Source organism: Eleutherodactylus coqui, chromosome 2 (genome assembly GCF_035609145.1).
Source record: "Eleutherodactylus coqui strain aEleCoq1 chromosome 2, aEleCoq1.hap1, whole genome shotgun sequence".
In the NCBI taxonomy this organism is placed as follows: domain Eukaryota; kingdom Metazoa; phylum Chordata; class Amphibia; order Anura; family Eleutherodactylidae; genus Eleutherodactylus; species Eleutherodactylus coqui.
The window spans coordinates 136359529-136386354 of record NC_089838.1 but is presented as its reverse complement, the minus strand read 5'-3'; the positions used below and the strand labels follow the sequence as shown (position 1 = coordinate 136386354).

General features: G+C 41.3%; 1 protein-coding gene across 1 annotated transcript in view; it reads right to left on the bottom strand.

The window, feature by feature from the left end:
- Positions 1-1927: 1927 nt before the first annotated feature.
- Positions 1928-26826, bottom strand: part of CNOT2 (CCR4-NOT transcription complex subunit 2) — a 60936-nt gene continuing 36037 nt past the window's right edge. Inside the window, exons 7-15 of the mRNA XM_066591634.1 lie at positions 23756-23881; positions 22847-22971; positions 19880-20000; positions 15644-15800; positions 11491-11552; positions 11268-11317; positions 10021-10121; positions 8445-8589; positions 1928-3185 (exon numbers count right to left, since the gene is read on the bottom strand). Coding sequence (XP_066447731.1) covers positions 3099-3185; positions 8445-8589; positions 10021-10121; positions 11268-11317; positions 11491-11552; positions 15644-15800; positions 19880-20000; positions 22847-22971; positions 23756-23881 — 974 coding nt within the window. The 3' untranslated portion in view covers positions 1928-3098. The remainder of the gene's footprint in view (positions 3186-8444; positions 8590-10020; positions 10122-11267; positions 11318-11490; positions 11553-15643; positions 15801-19879; positions 20001-22846; positions 22972-23755; positions 23882-26826) is intronic.

The following is a 26826-nucleotide window of genomic DNA, read 5'->3' as shown; positions in this document are numbered from 1 at the left end:
AAGAGGGTCTAAGTAACGAGACGGTCTTATGATATGACACTAGCAACAGAACCCCAAATCAGGAAGGGCAGTCCAAGCTAGACAACCACTTTGAGAAGCCAGCGTTCTAGATTTACATTAAAACAAGACTTACCACACAAGACATCTTGCATACTTCAATATTAACTATTCAAACTTGCACTCTATAAAATAAAACGAGTATTCAGTGACTTATATGTATGACATATCATAAGGGTTGGTCATCAATATTTAAGTTTAGTTGGGGAGCAACTCCTGGCACCCCTATCGGTCAGCTGCCATGTATACCAAACAGTGCTGCACATTGGGATTGAGCTGCAATACCTGGCACAGTCATTGCTTGAATGGGACCGAGCAGCACAAAAGCCTTAACAAGAGGTCGCAGTGCTTACCCAAGCGTTGCATTCTTCTCAAATAGCTGACTGGCTGGGGCTGGATCCCCACCAATCATATTGATGACCCATCCTAAGGGTCAGTATTTAAGTCCCAGAAAACCCCTTTAAGTCTGTGTAACAGCTTACGATGAAACAAAGCATTGTGTTCTGTCGTTCCAATTGTAGAAGCTTGATATGAAATGTTGCTTACTTGTATCAAAATACTTACAAACGTGTTTATCACCGACTGGAAACGATGCAAAGAATATTAAATGCAAAGATTGTATAAAAGCTGAACATTGTCTTTAATATAGTGGTGGAGTCTCAAGTAGAAAAAAGCAAACAGCAAGGTACAAAGTATTGCAGTGCTCTTCAAACACTCAACATATACATCTTATATTTGTAACTCTTTGCATTGATCAAGCAGATGAGGGCATCTTCTCTGTGGTAACATTTTGTGCCTCATAATTGTAAAACTCGCCTGTGGAGATGATAACAGCCTGCAACATACATGACATGCATCAGCAGCTCCCCTTTCTTACGGTACCTGAGAGATTAATTTCAAGCTTCTCCATTATTTTACCACTTGTTATACATCCACTGTATAAAGTGTCACCGCTGTGCATATATATATATTTTTATTACAGAACAGAGTAGTTCTTTTAACCCCAGTATCCCCACAATTATCATGACAAATGTTGTACAGTAATAACGAAAACTAGAAATGTATTCCTACTGTGAAGAATAACACAGAACAGTGGCCGTTAACCTTAAAAGGGGCTTTTCAGAGTTATCCAGTTGTAATGTAAACAGCCTCTCCATGGGTTAAGATAAATCAACTTATACTCCCTCTCCAGGTCTCCCCTGTGACATCAGGTTTACAGGCTGCAGCAGCCTATAACGGGCTGCTGCAGCCAATGACGGAGCTCAGCACTCTATCGCCGAGTGCGGTCATTGGCTGCAGCAGCCTGTTTATGGGATGTAACGGGCTGCTGCAGCCAATGACAGAGCTCAGCACTCTATCGCTGAACGCGCTCATTGGCTGCAGCAGCCTGCGACGACCTGTACACAGGCTGACCACTGCCTGCAAGCAAATTCAGGATAAGGAGGGCTAAGTAACAGCATGGTGGGGAGTTGAGAGGGGACTAGTGTCCAATTTTTTTTTTAACCCATGGAGAGCTTGTTTACATTACAACAGTATAACTCAGACAACTCTTTAACAGTATAATGTGGGAGGCTGTTATTAGAAATCCTTCATCAATTTCTCAATACATAAGCTGGTGTGATTGATATGTAATTCAGGTCATCTACTACTCGAATGCTCTATATTGTTGGCGCCAAATGAAGAGCTTGTATGGCTACTTGGAGGCTGAGGAGACAGTTTGGTGATTTTATTACTTACATTCAAAACCTCAGTGCTTACGGCAGCTACTTAGAAATACACTGGAAGTACCATTCATCTAGATCTTAGAAGGGAATCGTTCTTATGATTGCACAAATGACTTCACAATCTCAAATCAAAGTCAACACTGCAGTGAGGAGAGCTTTTCTACTTTATTACAAAGAGAAGAAGCCTTTATGTGGTCAGAAAATACAAGATTGATCTTTTTTTCTTCCTATGAAACGCTGCTGTTCAAACAGCCAGAGTGAATTGTCTCAGTCACTTCTTTAAGTCCCATCACGTTCACTTGGGTATGGATGTCCTTGGCTGCTGAAAATCTGGCCCTTAAGTGCACAGGGCGACAATGGAGTCCCCTGACCAGCAGTTCCAGAATGTCCCATTTTCATATATTGCATCCATGCACACCTCCTAAAAATGAGGTACAGCAGGGCAAACATTTCCAAAATAGGTGTCATATATATAATATATACACATTCGTACATACATACCTTTATTCATGTGATGTCCAAAAATTTAAAAAAAATGTACACATTTATTACAAAATCGTAACAAAGACTGGACAGTGTTTTGCTCATTCTGGAAAGATGAAGCTCAGTAATACACAACCCTGGAAATGGTCCAGAGGTTGCGGCAATATCTTTCTCCTTAAGAGTAAATCATTGGTTTGTCTGCCCATTCCCTGCCACAGGGGCCTGCAGATCCTTGCACTGCAAGGACATACATACTCCTCTGACCGTGAAGGGGCTGAGCGTGGCAGAAAATTGCCTTTCAAAAACAGAGGGGAAGTAAAATGAAGGAAGCTGACCTTGCCCATCTTTCCAAATGAAATACGAGAAGGATCTTCACATAAAAATGCACAAACATGTGTTTCTTTTATTACCAAATAGTGCTACAATGAACAATGCAAACTTTGCTGTCTAATTTTGTTTTTGTCTCTCTCTCTCATTCTTTTTTTTTTTTGTACAATTTGGAAACTGAGTGGTAAACTGTCAGTACTGTGATCTTACGTGTGTGTGTACAGACCTATGTCCGTCTGCTGGCATAAAATGAAAACAAAAAAACAAAAAAAAAAAAGGAAAAAAAAAAAATCAGACCCTGCTCAAACTAAAGAAACAAAACTGATGACAATTCTAGTTGTTGGGCAGCACATAATTAGTAAGGCAGGACCTCAAGTGATGATCCCTTTGCATGAGACAATTGCCAGATCCTCAAGGAGTTAAAACCAGGATGCCTGAGCCACATCAGTTCTGCAGTTATGTTGAGTATTGTGCTGAGACAGCCATACCCCATGAACAGGGAAGTCTTTAGAAGGCTTGCTGAGCAGGATTGTAATTGAACGTGGATGGCAGATGAGGCCTTTCTTCTAGCTTGTCATATTCCAAATGGAACTCCTGTCAGGAAAGAAAGCGGAATCAAAATGCGGGATTTAAGAAGAGCTGCTCCCATGAACATGGAGCTTAGCAGCATCTATGCCCAGAACAGGAACACAGTCATCTCTGGGACACCTTTCATTTAGCAAGATACTTACTGATCACATGATTAGCAATGAATTGCTGCATAGAAGCAATGGATTGACAATTCCTGTGGTGTTTATGGTCTGTTAAAACGGGCTGATGCAAAATAAAAATGCTTCCTTCCATCTGTCTCCTATTTCGTGCAAACCTACTGAATGCAGGTTTAGTATGAATTAGGGGATGGGAAGGGGTAGAACCGCAAAATTATGTCTATTTGTAGTCTGTGATCATAGTTACACATAGGTCTGTACATACAAAACAGTAATGTGGTTACTAGATTGAGCCGATGTTCGCTTCTTTGCCTATTTTTCTGTCTCTGCCTGTGTGTCTTTCTCTGCCACTCTTCTCTATTTCTGTATCTCTGGCTGTGTCTGCCTCTGTGTGTCTTGCTGTGTCTGCGTGTCTCTTTCTGTGCGTCTGTCTTTTTTCTGCCTTCTGTCTCTGGCTATGATTGGTGGCCCAAAGGGGCGTCAGCCGATGATGGCCGGGGCCACCACGCCCCCTTCCATGCTGCTGTCCCGGGAGCTGCCTCTGTTCTCAGGAGCCGCGATTGAGCGGAATTTATGAGTGGCAGCTCAGCCAATTCATAAATGCTGCTTACATGACAATGGCTGTGATTGGTTATCCAGCGCTGCATTGAAAGGATAAACCAATCACAGCCATCGCACGCTCCCGTGTAGCACTGCCCTGCTATCCGTTGTCCCTTCAGCACAGCTCGCTCCCGTGTAGTGCCTCCCCCGCTGCCCTTCAGTAGCGATCACTCACCATCAGCAGCAGCTGCTGTCACGCAGTACTGGCTGCTCGTGCTTGCTTAGCAGTGGTTCACTGTACCCAGGCACGTGCCCATGCACTTAACATAGGAAATTTGGTCTGCCCTCACGGGTCACTCGCTGTACCAAACTCCAAGTTTAGGATTTTACAGCGGTGGTGAGGATGTTACTAATCTAATGACACCAAAAGGTCAGACAAAGGGGTAAAAGTCTGGTGCAAGAAAGACTGTAGGCTTGTTTATATTAGATTTGTAAAGCTGTTTCATTCTTCATTTTAGATAATTGAATGAAAAACCGGTTGCAAAAATGCATATAGCCTTTAAGATGTATTGCCTTTCAAATGACTTCGGCCCGCTGCACACGGGCAGAAATTCTGCAGCGGGATTTCCCACAGAATTTCCGCCCGTGCCCGCCTGCATAGGATTGCATTGCAAAACGCATTCCTATGCACACAGCCGCGATTTGTCTGCGTGAAAACATACGCGGAAAACAAATCGCGGCATGTTCTATTTCTGTGCGGGTCTCAGTAGTGCTGGACCGGCTCCGCGCATGCGCTGGCGCAAAGCCGAAGATGCCGGGAGCGGGTAAGCCGCAGGCCTCTGCAGGGACACAGGTCTGCATCCCGCTGCGAGAATTCAGGCGGCCATAGTCTTGAAAAATAATTTCTGGCTATTATATGACTTGCATCCTATATTTTTTATTTACCAATTTCCATCTTTGCCTGCTCAGTTTCTGTCAGTTGTCTCAGAGCTCATCTCCCGGAGTGAGTAGAGACTAACTGCTATGTTGTCTTTCATATATGTGACACACCCTCAAAAACAGCATCATCATGGAAGACATTATACAGCAATACCGAATAGCATTGTTGTGAATCCAGGATTGGAGCAAGAAAACACTAGAAGCTCCAGCCACCCTACACCTTCCTTTTGCATAGACTTCTATGGGTTGTAGCAGCCATTCAATCTCTGTGTACAGACTACTGTATCTTACAAATACAGTCAGACTGAGTGATCAGTGCAGGAGGAAGGGAAAGGAGTCTGATAAGTGGAGGAGGCGGCATTTTTCTGTAATAAAAATTTATTAGAAATGTTTTTTTTTTCCTTTTTGTGTTTATGGGGAAAAAAAAAAAGTTTAGTTACCCATTAAAAAAATAGCTATCCATAGAATTGTGTGAGCATACATAAATGTATGTAGTGTACATACTTAGTTGGAAACTTCTGAAGAACTGAAAACATTTTAGCACACCAATATGAAAGTGGCTATATAGGTTTTATACATGAAAGGTTGGTGACATCTGCTCAAAGAGGTAGGTGGTTTTCCTTTAGAGATGTCACAATCAAGAGGGAATGAATAGTTGCAGTGATTGCCTGCTTTAGATAACCCCTTATCAACACGCCCTATTAAGGCATGTGGATGCAATGTGTCCCATGCTTAGCACCCCCCCCCCCCTTTCCTTCTACCAGCCAGAACTCTCTCTCCTCTTTGAAGTTATATTTCCCCAATGGGAACAAATGTTCAATGTGACTTTCCCAGAGCTATTATTTAACTGCACCGACTACAATGAATTTACTTAAGCAAATTGTTCAAATGGCAGGAAGATGTCTTAATGCGTAGGATATTCATTTCTTTCGTTAGACGGTTCCTCAATGTAAAATGAAAGTAAAATGTTTTCTTTATTAAATGATTTATTTTTTTATTACACTGAATCAGGCTGTTCCATAATTGGGCTTATTTCATTTGTAAAACTAATTGCGGAAGCTGTACCAAGGTAATTCCAAGTTAAAGCATTTAGCTAATTCATATCCTAAATTCAATTACATGTACATGTGAACTTCTTACTTTCAAAGCACGGAAATGAAGAAAACATGCAACTTGGGCATGTCAAAATGCATATGGCGTTCCATCCAGCTGAAGCGTCCAGCAGGTCTAACACTGCCTTGTCAACTGGTTGGACGCAGGTAACCAGAGTGGATTACTTCACTTTTTGTTTTTCCTATAAGGATACTAGATTGGTTTATTATAAACACAAGTTATGTTGCTCAAGTATCTTAAGATGGCTGAAGATTTTGCAGAGTACACTATTAAGAACAATGGAGCAGATTTACTATTGAAAATGTGCACGTTCTCTGATGCAAATTGTATCAGAAAAGGGTCTTCATGCTTTGCCCCACATTTATTATGTGTTTAGGGTAGATTCACACATAGCAGAAATGCTGCAGATCTTCCAAAGCTGCACCATTAGTGCAGACCTTCCTGGGTTTCAGCTGCAGATCCGCAGTCGATTTGAATCTGCTCCTGTCACCATACTGAGCCTTCGCTGCAGCTCACAACCCTCACCCAGCAATCACTACTGAGCCTTCCCCTGCTGGTCGGGTGATGTGCCCACTTGGCATCATCTGACCTCTACTGGTTGCCGAATGAGGGATATGTCCTACATTTAGGGCTCAGTATGGTGGGTGGGAGTAGCAATGTTGCAGGCTGAAATCAGCTGCGGCTCTGCAGCTTAAACCTAGTCAAAATCCGTAGTGCCATGGATTTTTACACTGTGAAAGATCCCCAGCATTTCTGCTACATGTGAACAAATCCTTAGATTTTTTTATTTTTATTTTTTTCCTGCCCCAGCGCAACCAATAAGAGCCGTAGCTTTGTGAAAAGTCGAATGGCCTGAATGGAACATTGTGCAGCAAAGTTGACCCAGAAGCTGTTGTAAACTAAGCCTTTGCATGAAGATTTGCACAAAACAAAATTGTGAGTTTTTGCTGTCTGCGAGGCCATCCGTCACGGACGACACACATCATTTACACCAAGTTAAGTTATACCAGGAATGAGTACCAGATTGGATCTGGCGTACGTTTCTGCTTTTGAGGTGCCGAGATGCGCCTAATACACGAACAGCCATGTGCTTGTCTATGTATTAGATGCATTGCTCACTCGCTTGAAATGCCACTTTTAACTCTTTCCAACACAATTTCCATGTCACCCGCACACTCCCATAGTTATTTTGGGTAGGAAAGCGCATTGTGGATTCCTTGGAATTACTCGATAGATACACATGAAAATGATGTCATGACTATTAGTAATTTTTTGAAAATTAAACGTGAGTTATGTATATTACACATGTATATTATACACATGTATGATTGTATATGTATATTACAGATCAAATCTCTCCTCTGCATAGTGTAATACACATATGCTGAAGAGAACTCCGATGACTGATTTCTGCATAGTCTTAGAAACATGTATCTGACCTCGGCCGACAGGAGAGCTTATGCAGAAAAATCTTAATGTCAGACGAGGTCCGATACTGGATTGGAAAGGGTTAATATCCCCCCTGTATTTCTTACTATAATATTGCATACTGTACCATTCATTGAGATGAATAGAAACTTTGATACAAGTATCTTGAACTGCTAGCCCCCAAGGTGCTTGTGAATAGTCATATGGGTGATCCCATTGCAATAGAAAAGTGTCTTACCCCTTGTATACTAATCCAAGCAGGTCCTAAAGGCTCAGGTTAAAAGGGGTTATCCAGCTGTGATATTGATGGCCTATCCTTGGACAGGTCATCAATAGTAGATTACTATAAGATTCTTGCTGCTCAGGTGTTCTCTGGGCTGGTGCACGGAGCAGATTTCTACAAGAAGCAGAAAGCTTTGTTGTTGCAGTGGTCAGACTTGGTACTGTAGGCCAAGCCCCCAGTGAAAAGGAACTCTGCCTGTAATGCCAGGCCTTCCACTGCAGCTTTCACTGCAATCATCTAAGCAAACTGGCCAGGCGAACAGCTGATCAGCAGGGGTCCTGGGCAACTAACCTCTGACAATCTATTATTGATCTATCCTGAGGATAAGCCATCAATAGTGTACAACTAGACAACCCATTCAAAAGAAGTGACCTACATGATGGAGTGTGCGTCGAGGGGGCAGTTATTGCCTGTATACATGCTGGGTGTCCACATACTATTCATTGTAGACTGCAAAATAACTGAAGATGGTTGTGACTGTCCCTAGGCAGCCCAGTTCATGAAAGAGGAAATTTGTCCTATTGTTTGGGAGAAGAATATCTGCTCTGCAAGAATATGCCGTTTGGCTATATTCAGAAAAAATTAAGGGCAAGCAAATTTAAGTTTACGTCGAGGTGTGTTAGAATAGGTGCTGCAATTTGGGGTATGGGATGGATGATCTAGACTTGCAAAAGAATCTCACTTGAGGCCACTGTACACTTTAGATCTAGAATAAGGAGATCTTCTCTCATAATCAATATCATTTGATTCATAGCTTAGTTTGGACAAATCAAACCACTTCTGAAATATTAGTATCATGTTTAATGTGTGTTAAGGACAAAGTAAATAAGAAGAGCGCTGTACCTTTGCAACTTTCCTCCAGTTAAGACAGTCAAAGAAATAATATGTTCCCCTCTCATAAGTGTTGGTTTTCATAGTTGGTTCCATTCCAGGTGCCCTGGTTATCCATACCCGCTCTTCTTTGTGGTATCTCCAGTCTCTGTTGAAACTTAAAAGTAAAGGAAAAGAAGGCATAAAATTGTTCTGCATCTCTAAATATGTATATGTAAAGCAAACTATAATGAGGGATCTACTTTTTGGCAGATTGTATTATATATAGCTCCAAAACACTTGACTATCTAGATAATGGAAGTAACATACTGAGAGTGTTATCAAGTCTATCAATAGCTATACAATTAGGGTGAAAATTGTGATCTGACACATCCCTCCTAATGGACAAAAACAATAACAGATGGAAGGAGGAGGATTTTACTACGATTGACAACTAAGTTAACTGAAAAGTAATCTCCTTTTTACACGGGCCGATAGTTGGGTAAACGACTGCATGAGTGCTGATGTCACGGCTAAGGTAGTTAGCACTCATGCAGAGCGTTTACAATGACAGACGTATCGCTGGATCCTGGACTTCTCGCTCAGCACTTCACCTTCTATGTGTAGTACTGAGAGTTTACACAGAACAAGTCGGCGATCCAGCAATGGTTTTTAAGCAGACTGAAAATCAGCAATAAAAGCCTGTGAACGAACAGTGAGCTATTATTTGCATTTACACTGCACGATTATTGCTTAAATTCGTTCCTTTGAATGTAAATGGCCCATAAGCTACAGGATATGCCAATGTGATGTGATACGACTGGCCATGGCAGATGTCAGACAAATGCTTAAAAGGAGTTGGCCACTTTATCTGCTATGGATAGAGCTGTCTTCAAAATATGTATATGCTTCAATTAGCAATAAGTGTGTTCTTCAAAATGTGTCTAGATGTCTAATATTCAGGCCATGCACCCCGCTGCATACTGCTGGCATCCAGAAAATAGCAGCCTATGGAGGGGCATCTAACTAACACATCATTGTGTATCTATGGAAGATGCATAGTATGCCTTCCAAACTTCTTGAAGTCATATTTTAATGAGGCACATACATGTTTTGAACACATTTCCATCCATAATAGTCGGCAGAAGCATTTGGAGTACGGGAAATGTTATGTTCACATGATGCAGGTTTACTGCAGCAGAAAATCTGTAGCTACAAATTTACACCAAATTATGCTGATGTGGCTGTGGATGTTTGCTATAGATTGGCTGTGGATTTCACCCCTTCAATTGAAGTAGTGAAATCTGCAGTAAAAAATCTGCAACATAAATGGACATGCTGTGGATTTAAAATCTACAGGGCGGGTCAATTCACACTGTGGATTTTCTCTGCCACGTGTGGGTCGTTTTTTTTTTTTCTCCAAACCCCCATCCGCAATACACGTACTTTAAATGCTGCGGATCTTCCGTCCTGCCTGGACATACACCATACATAATTACTTCACAGATTTAGGAGCACAGTATGAGTTAGGTACGAACTGTGCCAAATCAGGTGTGAAACATACATAAACAGTTTAAAAGAGCAGAATGAAAAAAAAATGCATACATACAGCTCTACTGCTGCTAAAAGCTGTAATACATCCCCACCATTCATGTAATAAAGATAGAAAAGTAAATCTTCTCCATATCGGCCAAGTTTTATTGCAGCTAGCTACAACACAAAAAGAGGGGAGGGGGAAACATGTAAGAAAATATATCAGAGTAAATGTAAAAAGAACTCATCTCCAAACTAACATACATGTATATCATATATCTCTCATATCTCTACTTTGTTTCCAGGCAACTGAAATTAAATTCCATGGCTAAAATGACTAGGATTATATGCAGCACTGTTAGGTGAGGGGTATTGATAAACAACGTTAGCGCAATTTTCCAATTACAAAGAATGCCAATCAATAACTAAGGATTCATAAAATCTGGTGTCTAATCTATAGTGCTGCGCAATATAGTTTCACGCTTGAAATGAGTCTAATTTTGAATATTCAGGCAGTAATGCTTAGTCAGATAGCTAAAGCTATAGAGTGTATGAGTTCAGAGTACATACATATCCAGACCTTCGTATAGCAATGCATGTAGTATAGCTAAACAAAGAGCACCATCAGTTCTAATTAAAGAGTAACGCCATCTTGGGAATCCCATTTCAATGTGTTCAAAACTGCAAAACAATGCGCTCAACCATAAAATGTTTGTTTCCAAAATGCTCCGTTCTCCAGATATTATGGATATTGATTCCTCTGTCCTCTGGTTGTTTACTGCTTGTTGCAAGGAAAACAGACCACCTCTTCTATGGAGATAAATAGAGAGGGCCGGTGGTAGCACACTTCTTTCTTCTAATTTTGATGACTTGAGATATCAGGAGCACAAGCACACCAACTTTTGCCCTGGCCACCAGCTACCATTGTGCTCTGCTATTTCTTTCCATAGTAGAAGTGGTCGGTTACCCTGGCAACGAGCTGTAAACAATCAGAGGGCAGAAGAATCAATAACTGCAATATCAAGAGAACAGAGCATTTTGGAAACACCTTATGGGTGAATGCCTTTTTTTGGGCAATTTAGAGAACATTGAAATAGGATTCCCAAGATGGGAATACCCCTTTAACAGCTGTGTTGAGGAAGTCGCAACTTTGTAGTTACTTCTTATTCATGCTACATTAACAGAAACAGGAATAGGAGTCTGAAAGATTTGTAAATATTATTCCCATTTTCTAATTAAAGTTTTAATTTAAAAAAGTTCCCCATTTCTAGCATAAAGACATTTGACAAGACTGCAATAAACTAAGCCCACCCTGGAACTCACCTTATCCCTAATGTGAATGTTCGTTAAATATTCAGAGGGGACGTGGAAATCTAAAGGCAAAAATAGGAAAAAAATAAAATTAACAGTTAACTCCTTTAATGCCGACATCATTCTCACACTAGCAAAACATTTTATTAACTGCGTAAAATACAGCATAAAACAGAGAACAAAAACAGGGAAGCAAATGGATATTTTACATGAAAAAAAATAGCAAATGTCCTACCAATATCTTGTGGTCGACAGGGTGAGGATGCCCACGGAGACGCAAATTTCGGATAAAGATTTCTGGGGTTAAAATTGAAACAAAGTGAATAAGCCTTCATCAAATGTCAACATCATCTATGTCGAACACATGACTCCAAATGACAAACACGCCACTGATACATGAAATCTATTAAACCCACTCAAAAAATGTAAATGTTTATGCATCTCACAAAATGAAGAGCTCCCGTGTTTTAACTGACAAACGTTTTTCTTTTATGTCTGGCTTTAGCTTTACTTCACTTATTTTAGCACGGATGTTTAGGTATCAATGAAATAGTAATGGCCAAATTAGGGCATGTTTACAGAGCGGAATTCACAGTGGAATTTTCCACATGAATTTCGCCTCTAAAAACCACGTGAAAATCTGTGTCCATCTGGAGAGGTTTTTTTTTTTTGCACGCATCCAAGCACAGTTTTAGCCCAATCAATGGGTAAAATCTGTATGTGGAATTCCAATGCAGAAAATCGTGTTTTCCCCAGTTTTGAGTGACATGTTACTTCTGGTAAAAACAGAACGTGCCCATCCCTCATTGACAAAATTGCATTTCCTTTTCACCCCACTTAGAAATTTTTTTTTAAAGTTTTTCAATACATTATGTGGTACCAGAACCAATTATACCAAACGGATAGTGATCATTTTTATATGTAGCTTAAAACAGTCATTAACTGAAACAGAAACAACTGTGTGTGAGGCTTAAAACTGGGTGAAGAACAGACAAACTATGCTACAAAAGTGAGGTTGTGAGTTTCATGTCACAGGCCATACATCATATTTTGGAGCATTTATTTAAAGTCCTTCTTTGACATTCGATACTATTGAGTATTAATACATTGAGACATGCTTCTCTCTTTTTATTTAGAGGGATGGGGATATATATATACATATACACACATAAGAGATGTTGCTGATAAGTATTGAGCCTTACCCAGAAAAGAAATTGAGCTAGAAAGCTGCAAAATTTCAGGTTTTACTTGTCTATATTCAATGATGCAAAAATCAACAACCTTATCTTTTTTGCGGTCCAAAGTGAACATGGCAGCATCTCCAAAGACATTCAGTGTGGAAGAGCATGGGACCATAATCAAGTTCCTGTTTCTCCAAGTGAAAGGTGTAAAGCAGATGCATGATGAAATGTCACAAACTTTGGGTGACAGTGGCCCTTCATATGCAACAGTTAATAGTTGGGTTGTAAATTTTAAAACTGGCCATTTCGGTGTTGAAAGTGAGAAACTCAGTGGAAGGCCTGTCTCCGTCTCCTTGCCTGCGACTGTGAAAGCGATCCATGACATGGTCACAGAGAACCGCCGAATATCAGCCAAAAGTATTGCTACATATCTTGGGATATCACAGGAGAGAGCTGGTGCCATTATCCACAACAACTTGGGAACCAGAAAACTTATAGCCAAGTGAATCCCAAAACTTTTAACAACCGAACAGAAGAGGAGACATGTGCAGACATTGGTGGTGTTTTGGAGCATTTTGCAAGAAGAGAGTCAGATTTCCTGGACTAAATGGTGATGAGACATGGATCTACTGTTATGATCCAGAGACAAAAGGGATGGTCCAAGTAATGGAGGCACAGTGGTTCCCCCAGGCGAAAGAAGTTGTGTGCAAAGGTCAGCGTAAAAGCAAATGGCAACCATTTTTTGGGATAAGAAGGGAGTCCTGTTCATGGACTACCTGCCAAAGGGTTCAACCATCAATGCAAGATATTACTGTTCGTTATTGACAAAGCAGAGGCAAAATATTAAGGAAAGACGTAGAGGAAAGCCCTCCAAAGGTGTCATCCTGTTATAGGACAATGCGCCGTCACACACTGTAGGTGCCAGTATTGCAAAAATGACCTCCTTAGGCTTTCAGCTGATGCCCCATCCACCCTATTTGTCCGACCTGGCTCTGTCTGACTACCATCTGTTCCCCAATCTAAAAAACACCTAAAGGGACAACAGTTTGGGAGCGTTTTGGAGGCAAATAATGCTGCAAATGAGGGGTCTGAACCAGCAGTTGGAAGAATTCTATTTGCAGGGACTTAAAAAGCTGCAGCAGAGATGTCACAAGTGCATCCTGGAGAATATGTAGAATAGTGTGACAGTTTCAGCTTCCTAGCTCAATTTTGTTTCTTAGTAAGGCTCAATACTTTCAGCACCCCCTCGTATTTTATATTAGAATTATATATTATAACTTACATATTTTTAAATTGTTTTCACATAATCATGTATCCAGCTATCGGCTTTATGCCACTACGACTGTGAGCCAGTATGTATTAGAGAGGGATAGAATTTTTTTTAATGTCACAAAATAATTAGTGTGAACGCTCTGAGACATTGTGCTAGTATTGATCGCCCGTCTATTATAGCGCAGATTATACCTACGTCAGGCCTTGCGGAGATTTTTTATTTTATCGTCCAATTTTGATACACTGAGTATACTCTGGCCTGTGAATACTGGGAACGCCTCTGCCTTGTGGAGACTTTTATTCTATCAGCCTGTTTGTTTTTAAATAATTTTTTAATGGGTTTCATAATAAACAAACAAAAATAAATAAATAACAGAAAGTTGACATATTTGTTGCCTTAGAATACAACTTCTGTACCGTGACATAAATATTTTAAACATACAAAGCGTTGCTAAATAGTATTAAAACTAATGTTCCTTCTCACAAAGGAGAAGAAAATAGTTGCCAGGTTAATGTAGTCCGTGACTTGAGTACTAGTTATCAACTATGAACCAGAAACTAGAAGCCTGTGTGTACCACTTGAAGACTTTTACTTTATGGCAAAAGTGGGGGCTAATGAAATGAAAGGAAGTGGGGGTTAAGACATGGAGATATTTGGAAGGGTGGTATGTGGAAGGATTTGTTTATCAGTCCGTTGTGATCTGCTGAGCATGCTCTGGCTGACGAACACAGTCTGTGCTTGGCAATGTGTCTCCCATTGGCTGAATGTTATGTGTTCTTCTATTGGCTGCCACACACAGATTCTCCTATTGGTCTTTGCACTGATGTCTGTGTATTACACCCAGAGCCACTATTGGTTAAGCCCTCTGTCTCTCATGCATCTGATTGGTGGTGGGGATGATACCGATGCCACTTCTTACTGATATATATGCCTGTTACAGCCGGGTGCTGCATCTATAGCTCCATGTACCCCTGAGGATGCCAGTTGTCTGGTGAAACATGTTTCAGCCTTAGATCTTTGCTGTAAGGATTTATCTCCTCACTACTGATCGTGGTGCTTTCAGTATATTAGTAGCACCGATACCAGTCATTGACTAGTGTTATATATGCACTAGTTCACATGATTATATTGGTTTCTATAACTCAGTGTGCATGAACTATTGTGCTGGAGTCAGTGGAGCGAGCGCCAGTTCTACCATTCCTAATAAAGTGTATATACACCTAATGCATTTAGTGAGACAGGTAGTTTATAGGTTCAGAGTCTGTAGAATCATGTTTTTTCTGCCGCTACAACATATCTTTTCTTTTTCTATCTTTCTAAGGTGAGATTTTATATGTGATTAATAAACGTTTATTTTAATATAGTGGGTTTCGTACTGATTACAGTGGGGCCCGATGCCCTTTCCTTTTTCTCTTTTCATACATCAAGACAAGACACAGGGTAGTTCTACTGCGTCAGCGAGGTTTCTGTCAGACATACACACACTTGTACCCTATGGTACTAGCACAAGAGAAAGTAAGAGGCGAATTTTCAACCAATCACACAGCACCTTACATTTTCAAAAGCACTATAGGAAATGAAAGCTGCAGTGTGACTGGTTAGTATGGGCAACAAAGACAACTTCTGTTTTAGATCATTTACATAAATGTTCCCCCAGATGTTACACATTGCCTGCTGTGGCCAATGAGGTGCCACGTACACCAGAGTAAGGCCTCCCTCACACAGACGTTTTTTTTTTTTTTTACAGCGCTTAGTGCTACCTTTTCAGCGTTGTGCTAAATGCTGTACAACGCTCCCATTCACTTCAATGGGGCTGCTCCCAAAAAAAAAAAAAAAGAAATCTTGTAAGCCCTTTTATAGGACAATGAAGCCCTTTTTTTCACCCTGGTTTACTAGGACACAACCCAAGCTTCCCTATTCTAGAAAATACTCACTCTGGAGAGTTGAGATTGAGGCCTAGTGTTGTCAAGTCACTTCCTAACGCAAGATGTACCATCCCTGGATCTGTCTCAGCTGCCCTGATGAATGTTAACAAGCCAATCATGCCAAACTGGTCTGTCACCATGCCTTGAGGAATGTTGGTAACTCGGCCTGGAGGAGACACAAGCAGAAGATAATGCCAATTACAGGAAATCAGAAAAACAAGCAAAAAAGCCTAAAGAATTACCCTAAAACATTAGAGTGTTCACCAGAGTTACTAGCAAACCTTGCTGAATTTAGATTTAGGCTGGATTGATAGTTATGTTGAGCCATAGTTGGCTTTCAAAATGGATATGTCCTTAAGAAAAATGCATTAAAAACAGCCAATATCCCACATATGAACTGAAACTAGCAACTAGAAACAATCCATGGGAAACACTAGATATAAAAGTAACTCTCTGGTCCAGAGAAGAAAAACTGAAGTCAGACTGGGAGGAGTAATATTACCTGGTGACCTACATTTGTGCTGTTCTGCTACAAGTTTTCTGGTTTGCAGGCCCCTTCTACCTTCCTCATGAGCAGTGCTGGCCAATCAGAGAGCAGTGTGTAGTGCCTTAACCCTTTCCAATCCAATGTCGGGCCTGCCCCGACATCATCATTTTCCTCCACAGCTCCAATGTCGGGGCAGGCCCGACACTGCAGTGCAAGAGTGCATCTGCACCCGATCGGCAGACACATCGGGTGCAGATACACTCCTGCACTGGTCCCCATCGAGGACCCCCTAGGAGAAGGCAGAAAGGGTTTTTAACCCTTTCTGCCTTCTCCTTTACACATTACATAGCGCTCAATTAGCGCTATGTAATGCATAGAGATTCCGGCCGGCCGGCGATCATGTGACCGCCGGTGTTACCTGACCCCCGGCGGTCACATGAACGCCGAGCCGGGAGCCTGCATTGTGGGACCTGCTTACCTGACCGGCGTCCTGCGCGTTCTCCTGTCTCCCGGCCCGGCGATCATGTGACCGCCATGTGCCACCTGACCCCAGCGGTCACATGATCGCCGAGCCGGGAGGCAGAAGGAGAATGCGGAAGACGCCTGACAGGTAAGCAGGTCCCTCCACGGTACAGTGAGCATCTGCACCCTCCTGAACTCTGTCAGTTCAGGAGGGTGCAGGGAAAATGTATTTTTTCTCACCCATTTTCCCCAGCTCCAATTTATTTGGAGCTGGGGAGAATGGGTGAGAAAAAATAAATGGATTGGAAAGGGTTAAAGGGGTTGTACCAGAATTGCAAGTTATCCCTGATCCACAGGTGAGTGGATAACCCGCTGGTGGTGGTCATTTTTTGTCACTGCAGGGTCGCTTCTACCACCTGTAGTGACATCACACTCAAAAAAATGATGGCTGAGCATGTGTGGCTGGCGCTACATTAATTTCAATGGGACTAATGATAATCCCAGAGCTCTTCCCCCCAGAGCTGTATTTAAAGTTCATACTGTCCTAGGCCCTTTTTGTGCTCATGTCCTCTACTAGAGAGTCAGTTTAAAGCTACTACTTAAACACTTTAGGCCGCCAGCACACAGGTTTTTTTTTTCTTGCAGGATCGACAATGGGCATCCACCTCCAGGTTCCGCAGCGAAAACTTTTTCCTGCACAGAATGAGATAGATAGATAGATATATATGGCAGCATGCTCCATCTGAAGTTATTGGAAGCCGTCCGACCTGCGGACGTTTGCAATTAACGTTGCAGTCGGGTCGCAGATTCCGCATCATGGCCTAGCGACGGCGCAGGAAAGAAGAATTTGAAAAGAAAAAATCTGTACTGCGCATGTCCAACGGCGAGCCGTGCGGACCATCGGCAGTACAGATGAAGAGAAGAAATACAGGTACGAGTCGACGCCGCCGCTTCCAGGGCTGGTTTCCACATGCGGAATCTGGCTCTGCCGTGTGCAGGTGGCTTTAAGGCTCGTTCACAACAGCAGTCGGCTGTTCCGTTTTCCTGCTCTGTCCAGGGACCAGCAAAAACTGTACCCCCTAGCTGAACAGTTCCATCTTATGATGGTACTGAACAGCGCCAAGCGGACTCCAGTTAGCTATAATGGGGGTCCATTTGATTTCCAGCCAGCATTTTGCTGGAATTTATAGGATAAAATAGCACTGCTCGTTGCACTATTTTGTCCTGCTTTCTAGCAGAAATCAGCAATGGAAGTTAAGAACAGAACAAACAAGATGTGACCAAACCCTAAGATACCCGTCGGCCAGACACATTAGCTCGCCAGCTATCGCTCCGGTCTTCCCCGTACACGTCTACACTCAGCCAAGAGTACATGGGTTTTCATTGAGAAGGAAATAAGCCACAGCAGACACTTATATGTATGTTCCTGCGGGAGATGACAATACAGCCAAGATTACTGTATTAAGGGTTTGTTCACACCAATGATCAGTCTGTTGTCTCTCTGGTCTATTTTCTGAGCACAGAGACTCAATTAAAATGGAAAGAAATTGTTCAGTTTTATTTCAATGTTTAAAAAAAAATAATAACGGAAGGCAAAATGGAAAGCTTTCAATTTGCTCCCATTCTGTTAAGTTTCAGTTTTTTTAACTCTTAAGGATGAAGTTTATTTTTCTCCCCTCCTCTTTCGTGTTTTCCTCCCACTTTAAAAAAAAAAAAAAATTAAAATATCATAAGTCTTATTTATTCATCAACGGGGATGTATGAGGGCTTGTTTTTTGCGGGGCGAGTTGTGTTTTTCAATGGTGCTATTTAATGTACCATATAATGTGCTGAAAAACTGTAAAAATTCTAAGGAGTGAAATAAAAAAAATTAATAAAATTCCGCCATCTTTGATGGGGGTGGAGTCTTGTTTTTTTAGTGTACACACCGGAGCAAAAATGACAACTTTATTTTACGGGTCAGTACGATTACTATTTTAATATAAAAATATGTTTGGAAAACAAATAATTTTCTGCCGCCACCTTCTGACAGCCATAGGCTGCCTGTCCACAGCCAAGGCGAAATATCGCTAGCGATATTCCGCCTGCGGGGGAGCAAGGTAGAGAACTGACTGGTCTCCATGGTGAGCCTAATAGATAGGCTCACTGCAGAAAATTGCAGCATGCCACGATTTGAATCCCACGAGCGCAGAATCGCTATGATTCTCCGCTCATGGATGTCGGGCAGCACCATCCATAGTTCTTCTATGGAAAGTGTTTACTGCATTACCTGCAGCCAGATTATCGCCGCGGATAATGCAATGACAACTTGCCCGTACACAGGCAGCCATAAGCTTTTTATTTCTCCGTCGACCTAGTTGTGCGAGGACTCATTTTTTTCAAGATGCCCTATAGTTTGTACTGATAATAATTTGGAGTACATACAACTTTTCAATTCCTTTGTATCACATTTTTTCTTGGAGCCGTGGTGACCAAAAACAGCGCAGTTCCCGGAGTTATTTTATTTTTTCTGACTACATTCACCGCACAGGGTAAATAATGTATTAATTTGATAGATCGGACCTTTAAGCACCCAGCAATACCAAATATGATTTTAGGAATTTTGATTCTTTTATTCTAAAATATGTGAAAAGGGTTTTCTTTTTAAACTTTTTTTCTTTTTAATTAATTAATTAAATATTTAAACTGATTTTTAGTCCCCATAGGGAACAAGAACTTTACCTTATACCACGTTCTGACAAACCCTGCCCGATCCCCTGCAGAAAGACACCCTAGGCACTGGCCCTCCAGTGTCTAGTGGCAAATACGGCCCTGCTTATCACTTGGCTACTATCTTAGCAGTCCCATTTACCGTCGCTCCATTCATTCTCCTCCTCATGGCGGGGAGTGCAGTGAGCCCAAAGTGAGGAGACAGCCCCTTTGTCGGGATTGGTAGAGGTCTAAGCAGCGAGACCCCAACCAATCAGCAAGTTATTTCCAATTCTGTGGATAGGAGATAACTTGTAATTCTGGTACAACCCCTTTAAACTACCCATGAAGTGTGTGCATCTGGTAGTGAGAGTAGCACTGTTGCCAGCTTAGAAGATAGAAGATAGGCCAGGGTTCTGGTTGATCTGCAAAAAAATAAATTGTACAAATGGAGGACCTCAGGTAACATTACACTCATCAGGCCTGTCAAATTTGTCACTTGGGGCCAGAGGGTCTCTTCAAGCTTGTAAACTAAAGTAATGCATGGAGTGACATAATCCAACTAGAAATGTATGGAGAAAAGAACAAAAAAAAAACCTGCAGCTTACCGTCAGGCAAGACCTGGATCCCTTTTTTCTGCTGGTTATTATTTTGTGTTGTGGAACTTTTGTCTCCTGGAAATTTGGGTCCATCTGTATTTGAGGCAGTCTTTCCTGGTGTATTTAAATTCTGTACACAAAAAGCATAATGCAAAATAAATAGTACAATTAGCTTTAAGACTGTAAAGTAAAAAAACAAACAAACATACAGCGTGGGTGCAGACTCGAACCGCACAAAGATTTTTTATACTCCATCTTAGAAGAGATAGATACGTCTAGATGCTCTCTACCCCTCCTCCTTTGCTTCCCCCCCTTCCCTCTTCATCCAGGGTTGTTTAGGTGTAGTTGACTGGTTTTTGTAATAACACTTGTTTTATACAAAACCGACAGCGGTGTTTATTCCTGTTCTCCAGGCCCGGTCCGAGTGGATGTGTATGGTTTACATGCTTAATATATACTGTATGCTTATGTCAAAATTTATGTTGGCTATCTAATAAAATACTTTTAAACAAAGTAAAAAAAAATACATTTTTAACCCCTACAGGACCAGACACTTTTTAGGTATTTTACCAATGTGGTGGTTTTACTGCCTTATTTCTTTTTTTTTCGGCTACCAAAATTATTCTTGCTGCAGGTTTTTTTTTACATATAGGGCTATCCATATCTACAAAAAAAACACACACACACACACACACACTTTTAATTTTAGTAAAAAGCTAAAAGAAAAAAATATATATTTTTAAAATTAGTATATTTGTGCTGAAATAAAGTATGGAAATGGGTTCTTCATTTTGCTCCAGACGTTGGTTTTGGTTGGCGTCGGCTTTGGGTCATTTTCTTTATGTATATATTTTTATTTTATTCTATAATTTTTTTTAAAAACTTAATTTTGTAACTATTCTTTTTTACCATTTATGTCCCCCATGGTGTCATATAAGACCTCTGGATGTCATTCACATTGTATATTTTTTTTAAAATTATTTTAAATTTTACACTTTTCCACTGTAATTGGAGCAACCATAGTCACTAACAGTGCTGATATGGGTCTGCTAGGACCCTGCGGCACTGCTGTAACATGGGGCACCCGGTGATCGCACGGTGGAAGTAATACTTCCACTCTTTAGTACAAAGCACTTGTTAAAAACAGTTTCCCCCTTCTCCTTTGGGTCCCCCACTGTGTTTACATGGCGGATTTGGCTGCAAAATGTGTAGTGATTCAGCAACAGGTCCACAGCAAATTCTGCGTCCAAACATGCACATTCATTTCAATCGGAATCCACGATACAGTCTATATTGCGCACGTTTGCCTGGTTTTTCAAATCTGCATTGCAGGGGGAAAAATGGGAATGTGACTTCTTGATGCAAAATTTGTGTTGGGTTCTCTGCACATGGATCAGCCTGCGCGAATGTGTGTGTGGATATGTGCCTGCTAGAAAAAAAATAAAAAATAAAAAAAATAAAAAATCACATCTGTGCTGAAATCTTGCATATTACTGCGGCTGTTTTTCATTGTGCTGCATCCACTTCATATGCCTGTGTGAATAGGGCCCCAGGGTGTGCCTAAACAGTCTGAAATTGTCCAATCAGTGCCAACCACGTAAAAGGACTTAATAGTAGCTCCGTAATCAGTATTATTAGCTTGTTATCAGCGTGTCCACTCACCGCCAGAAGATCCAGCGATACAAAAGTAAAAAAAGGCACATGCAGCAGTGCTCATGCCAATCCAGGACTTATAAAGATCTATCCAGAGCCAAATGAACAAGTCATTTGTTTTACACCATTTGCGAAATCCATTGATGTCTATTGACTTCTAGGTTACATAAATAACGTAGGCGCGCTATAGCAAGTAGCGCGCCATGCCAGTCAAGTTAGAGAATACTACATCTGTATGTTCTTCAATAAGTACAATTCCATTCCGTTACATGAATATTGCCATTTTTTTCATACACGTATCAAAGGCAAAATCACCCCACGGTATATTAATAAACGCCGCTAGAATTGAATTGGCGTGTTTCTTGAACCATTAAAGGGGTTTTCCAAGATTTAAAAGAAAAAAAACAAAAACCTTACACATCTTTCCCCATAGCCTCCCGTGTCCGGCATTGCCGCTCTAGTCTTTGATGGTCCAACCTGGCAAGAGAGTGTCAAATCACTGGTCCCAGCCGATATCTGTGCATAAATGGCATATGGCCACTGCAGTCACTTCCAGGGTAGGAACGGCAGAGACTGTAGTAGTGGCGCTTAACAGGGAAGGCCAATGGAAGGGCAAGGGTGGCTTCTTTTTTTTAAATTTTACACGGTTACCTTCCAACTGTAATTTTTTTGTGTTATACATTACCTATACATGGCGCATATTTATTTATTTAATATATATATATATATTTATTTAATTTATTTATCTTAGTCCAACTTACTAATGGGTTTACTGCTAGAAAACGCTTTAGAGTGATGTTTTGTATTCTGTCCATGTGACTCTTTCCCAGCTAGCACAGCACCGAAAATAAGAACCAGCACAGTTTAGGTTTTCTCTGAATGAAACGTTGCAGGTTATGTGAAGTTTCTGACACTGAAAGGAGTTCCCCCTAAAGCTAATGTTAGAGGGGGAGTGACCAGGACGCTGCATACAAGATTAGCCATATTGTTGGGACAGAGTATACACTAACTAATTGGAGGTGCACCACTCTGAAGTATCAGCACCAGTAAACAAAAGGTGCCACAATGGAGGCGGGAGATCAGGAACATTCACAAGAGTCATTAAAAATGGGCCTGGAGCGCACAGGGAGAAAGTATTATTGCACTTCATATACCATCTGGGAATTTTATCAGGGCTGAAAACCCCTTTAATGTATAGAAGCAACCCCCACTTGGCAAATCCGACTGCAATATTACACAAAACTATGACTTCAACAAAAACAGTAATTAGTAAATGCTGCACTGAAGTTAATAAAACCATAAAGCTAACCAATTGCTACGTACAGATTTATTGTCATCATTGCTCGATGTTGGATCCTTATAGCTGGAGCCAGGTAATGCTGGGAAGTCCTCATTGTGTATCGAGAAGTCCTGTGACTGCTCACTTGCTGGTTTTGTCACCATACCGACTGCAGAGACAAAAGGAAAAAAAACTTATCAAGATCTTTCCCAAGGTAAGATTTTTAATGAGTTTCTTTCTATTGATGCCCTTAAGCACTCTGGTGTCTGGGTGTTATAATACTACTATAACGTAATCTAAACAAATAGACTATTATAAAGTTATACTGGAATCTTCTCACTCTAAGGACAAATATATTAAACCTGCGGGAGAGTGTGCGGTTCTGGTATATTTGTCAGAATATAGGACCATATTGAAATATAAATCGGGAACATGCAGAGCAGTAGGGAAGTTCAAATCAGTTTAGGATCCAGACTTCTGACTCTAGTGTCTGGAGGCCAATGAAGACAAGCCGAAGATTAAAAGCCAATTTGAACTCCCTTACAGCTAAGCATATTGCTTCTGTACCTACTGCAGTTAATGTGAGCAATTTCACCAATAACCTATTAATCATCTGCCAGCTTCTCCTCTATGTATATAGCCAGTGCTGCCCCTTCATTTATCACAAGGCTCACACAAGCAAAACCTCAGATGGGGTATGCTGCAGTGGGTTGTGTTTTCTTACGTGCATGGAGTTTTTTTTAAACTTTTGTTCATTTGCCTTGTGCTGTATCATTTCATTTTGAACTGGACAATAAATATGTGGTGTGAACACAGCTGTACCGTTCAGAAGATTTCAGCTCAGACGTGGGCAAAATGGTGATTTTGCCAATCTAAGAGCTGAGATCTTTGAATGTTCCCTGCTGGCGATAAGTAATGTAATGAATTTCCCAAGCTCCTCAGTATTGCCTCACCATAAGGAGCCCTTCCAGCCAGAGGATTTATTAACGGAGTAGGATTGCCGCTTCCTTCCCTTCGATTTCTATCAGCAAGTGCAGGGAAATCTGAAAGGTCCAAACCTGTCACATTTTCACTTCCGTCTGAAATACAAAACAAAAGAGCTACATAAATCTTTATCTATCATGTTTTACTCCAAACACCACAATTTTTAAAAATTTTCAAATGTACTAAATTAAGTGAAAATAGCCAGTCATGTCACTGAAAGTCATTCATACGGTAAAAAGCCACTAAGCCTAAAATGCACGGTGTAAGAAAAAAGAGAGAAGTATCCTGAGATGTACAAGAGCATGCATGGAACAAAGGGCCAAACCATTACAATGCTCAATGAATCCCCGTATGTGAAATAAGACATTACAATGAACTTTACACAATGCACAGGATCATCATATTCTTTGCCGTCACTTAGTTATGAGGCTTTATTGGCTGTGTCAACAGAGTACTAACTAATGTTACATTTATCTGAGCCACCTAGTGGCGTCTCTCCTACTGCACTAATAAGTGATGATGACCATTAACACACAGCATTAGACTAAGATCTGAAGTGCAGAGTCCTTATTTACTAAATGCTTTCACCTAGATTTGCTTATGAGGTGCGTTTAAGTATATTCATGATTTCTAAATGTGAAGTGCTACAGAATAATATATGCAAATTGCTCGCCTTTTCTATACCCGACTCTAAAATCCCCAGAAAATACAAATATGAAACGGCACCTGACAGAATTAAAAAAAAAAAAAAAAATCTATAAAAATCGAGAACTACTAAAGCAACTGCTAGGTGGATTCAAAGCTGGCTGAGTGATCGTACTCAAAGAGTGGTCATAAATGGCTGCATATCCAAGTGGAAGAATGTGTCAAGTGGGGTACCACAAGGCTCTGTCCTAGGCCCAGTGTTGTTCAACATTTTTATAAATGATCTGGAGGAGGGAATTGATGGGAAACTGATCAGATTTGCCAACGACACAAAGCTAGGAGGGATAGCTAACACTAGGGAAGAGAAAGTATTCAAAAGGATCTAGAAAAGCTTGCACAGGGGGTGGCGACTAACAGAATGGTATTTAAAAGGAGAAATGCAAAGTCCTACATCTGGGCAAGAAAAATGAAGAAGGCACATACAGAATGGAGGAATTGAGCTAAGCAGCAGCACATCTGAAAAAGACTTGGGAATGCTAATAGATTATAGACTGAACATGAATCAACAATGTGATGCAGCAGTCAAAAAGGCAAACACAATTCTGGGATGTATTAAAAGAAGCATAGAGTCTAGATCACGTGAGGTAATTATCCCCCTCTACTCTTCCTTAGTCTGACCTCATCTGGAATACTGTGTCCAGTTCTGGGCACCCCACTTTAAAAAAGACAGACAAACTAAAGCAAGTTCATAGAAGAGTTACCAAGATGGTGAGCCGCCTGCAAATCATGTCCTATGAAGAACGGTTAAAGGATCTGGGAATGTTTAGCTTGCAAACAAGAAGGCTGAGAGGAGACTTAATAGCTGTCTACAAATATCTGAAGGGCTGTCACAGTGCAGAGGGATCAGCCCTATTCTCATTTGCACAAGGAAAGACTAGAAGCAATGGGATGAAACTGAAAGGGAGGAGACACAGATTAGATATTAGAAAAAAACTTTCATACAGTGAGGGTGATCAATGAGTGGAACAGGTTACCACGGGAGGTGGCGAGTTCTCCTTCAATGGAAGTCTTCAAACAAAGGCTGGACAAATATCTGTCTTGGATGATTTATTAAATCCTGCACTGAGCAGGGGGTTGGACCCAATGACCCTGGAGGTCCCTTCCAACTCTACCATTCTAGGATTCTATGATAAGGCTGCCTGTACACGGCAGAGCCGGATTCCGCAGCAGAATCCAGCTTTGACCCCGGCCAGCGATCCGCCGTACCAGTCTTTTGTGGTCTTTATCTGTAGTGCGAATGGCCCGGACGGTGAGCCATCAGAGATGTGCAGTAAAAAATTTTTTCAAGTGCTCATTTTTACCACACTGTCGCTAGACGATGACGCGGGTCTCGCGACCTTTCAGCAATGTCAATTGCGGAAGGGCCATGAGTCGGACAGTTTCCATCAACTTCAATTGAAGCAGTCAGGGCAAAAATAAAACTTTGCGATTTTCTCTCCACAAGCGGAAATCGATTGTGCAGCAGGCAGCGCTTCTCCATAGGATGTAACGGACGGCATTTGCTGCGAATTCGCGGTGCAGACACCGACCGCGAATTCTACAATGCAAATATGCACGTGTGCAAACGGCCTAATGTGATTCTTTGATTTACAAGTGAAAAAAATCCAAAAAAACACCAAGGGAGTGGATAAGTGTAACATTTTAAAGGCTGCCACAAAACAATTGCATATACATTTATATAGTCTAACAGTACTAAAATGCATATTCAAGTGGATCCATATTAAACAAGGGGGTTTATATGCCATCACAGGGTGTTCGGTATATACTGAACGGGCACCTTCTTAAAGACACCCAACTAAATACATGTTGGACCTCCTTTGGCTTTCAGGACTGCAGTTATTTGTTGTGGAGTCCATCTCAGATATCAAAGGATCCAGGGTGTATAAAGAAGATATTCCCCACACCCTTACTCCTCCTCAAATTTTTGAGACCCAGCAAGAAGGCTCCAGGAAGAATTTATCGAACCGTGCTGCTTTCATGAAATTCTGATCCTCCCATCAGCATGGTGCAACATGAATCTGATTCATCTGACCTGGCTTTGTTTTCCTACTATTCAGTGATCCAATGTTTGTGCCCTTACCCACTGAAGTCTTGCCCTTCTGTTTCTCTTAAAGGGGTTGTCTCGCGAAAGCAAGTCGGGTTAAGCACTTCTGTATGGCCATATTAATGCACTTTGTAATATACATCGTGCATTAAATATGAGCCATACAGAAGTTATTCACTTACCTTCCCTGCGCTGGCGTCCCCGTCTCCATGGCTCCGTCTAACTTCAGCGTCTAATCGCCCGATTAGACGCGCTTGCGCAGAAGGGTCTTCTGCCTTCGGCTCGGTCTGG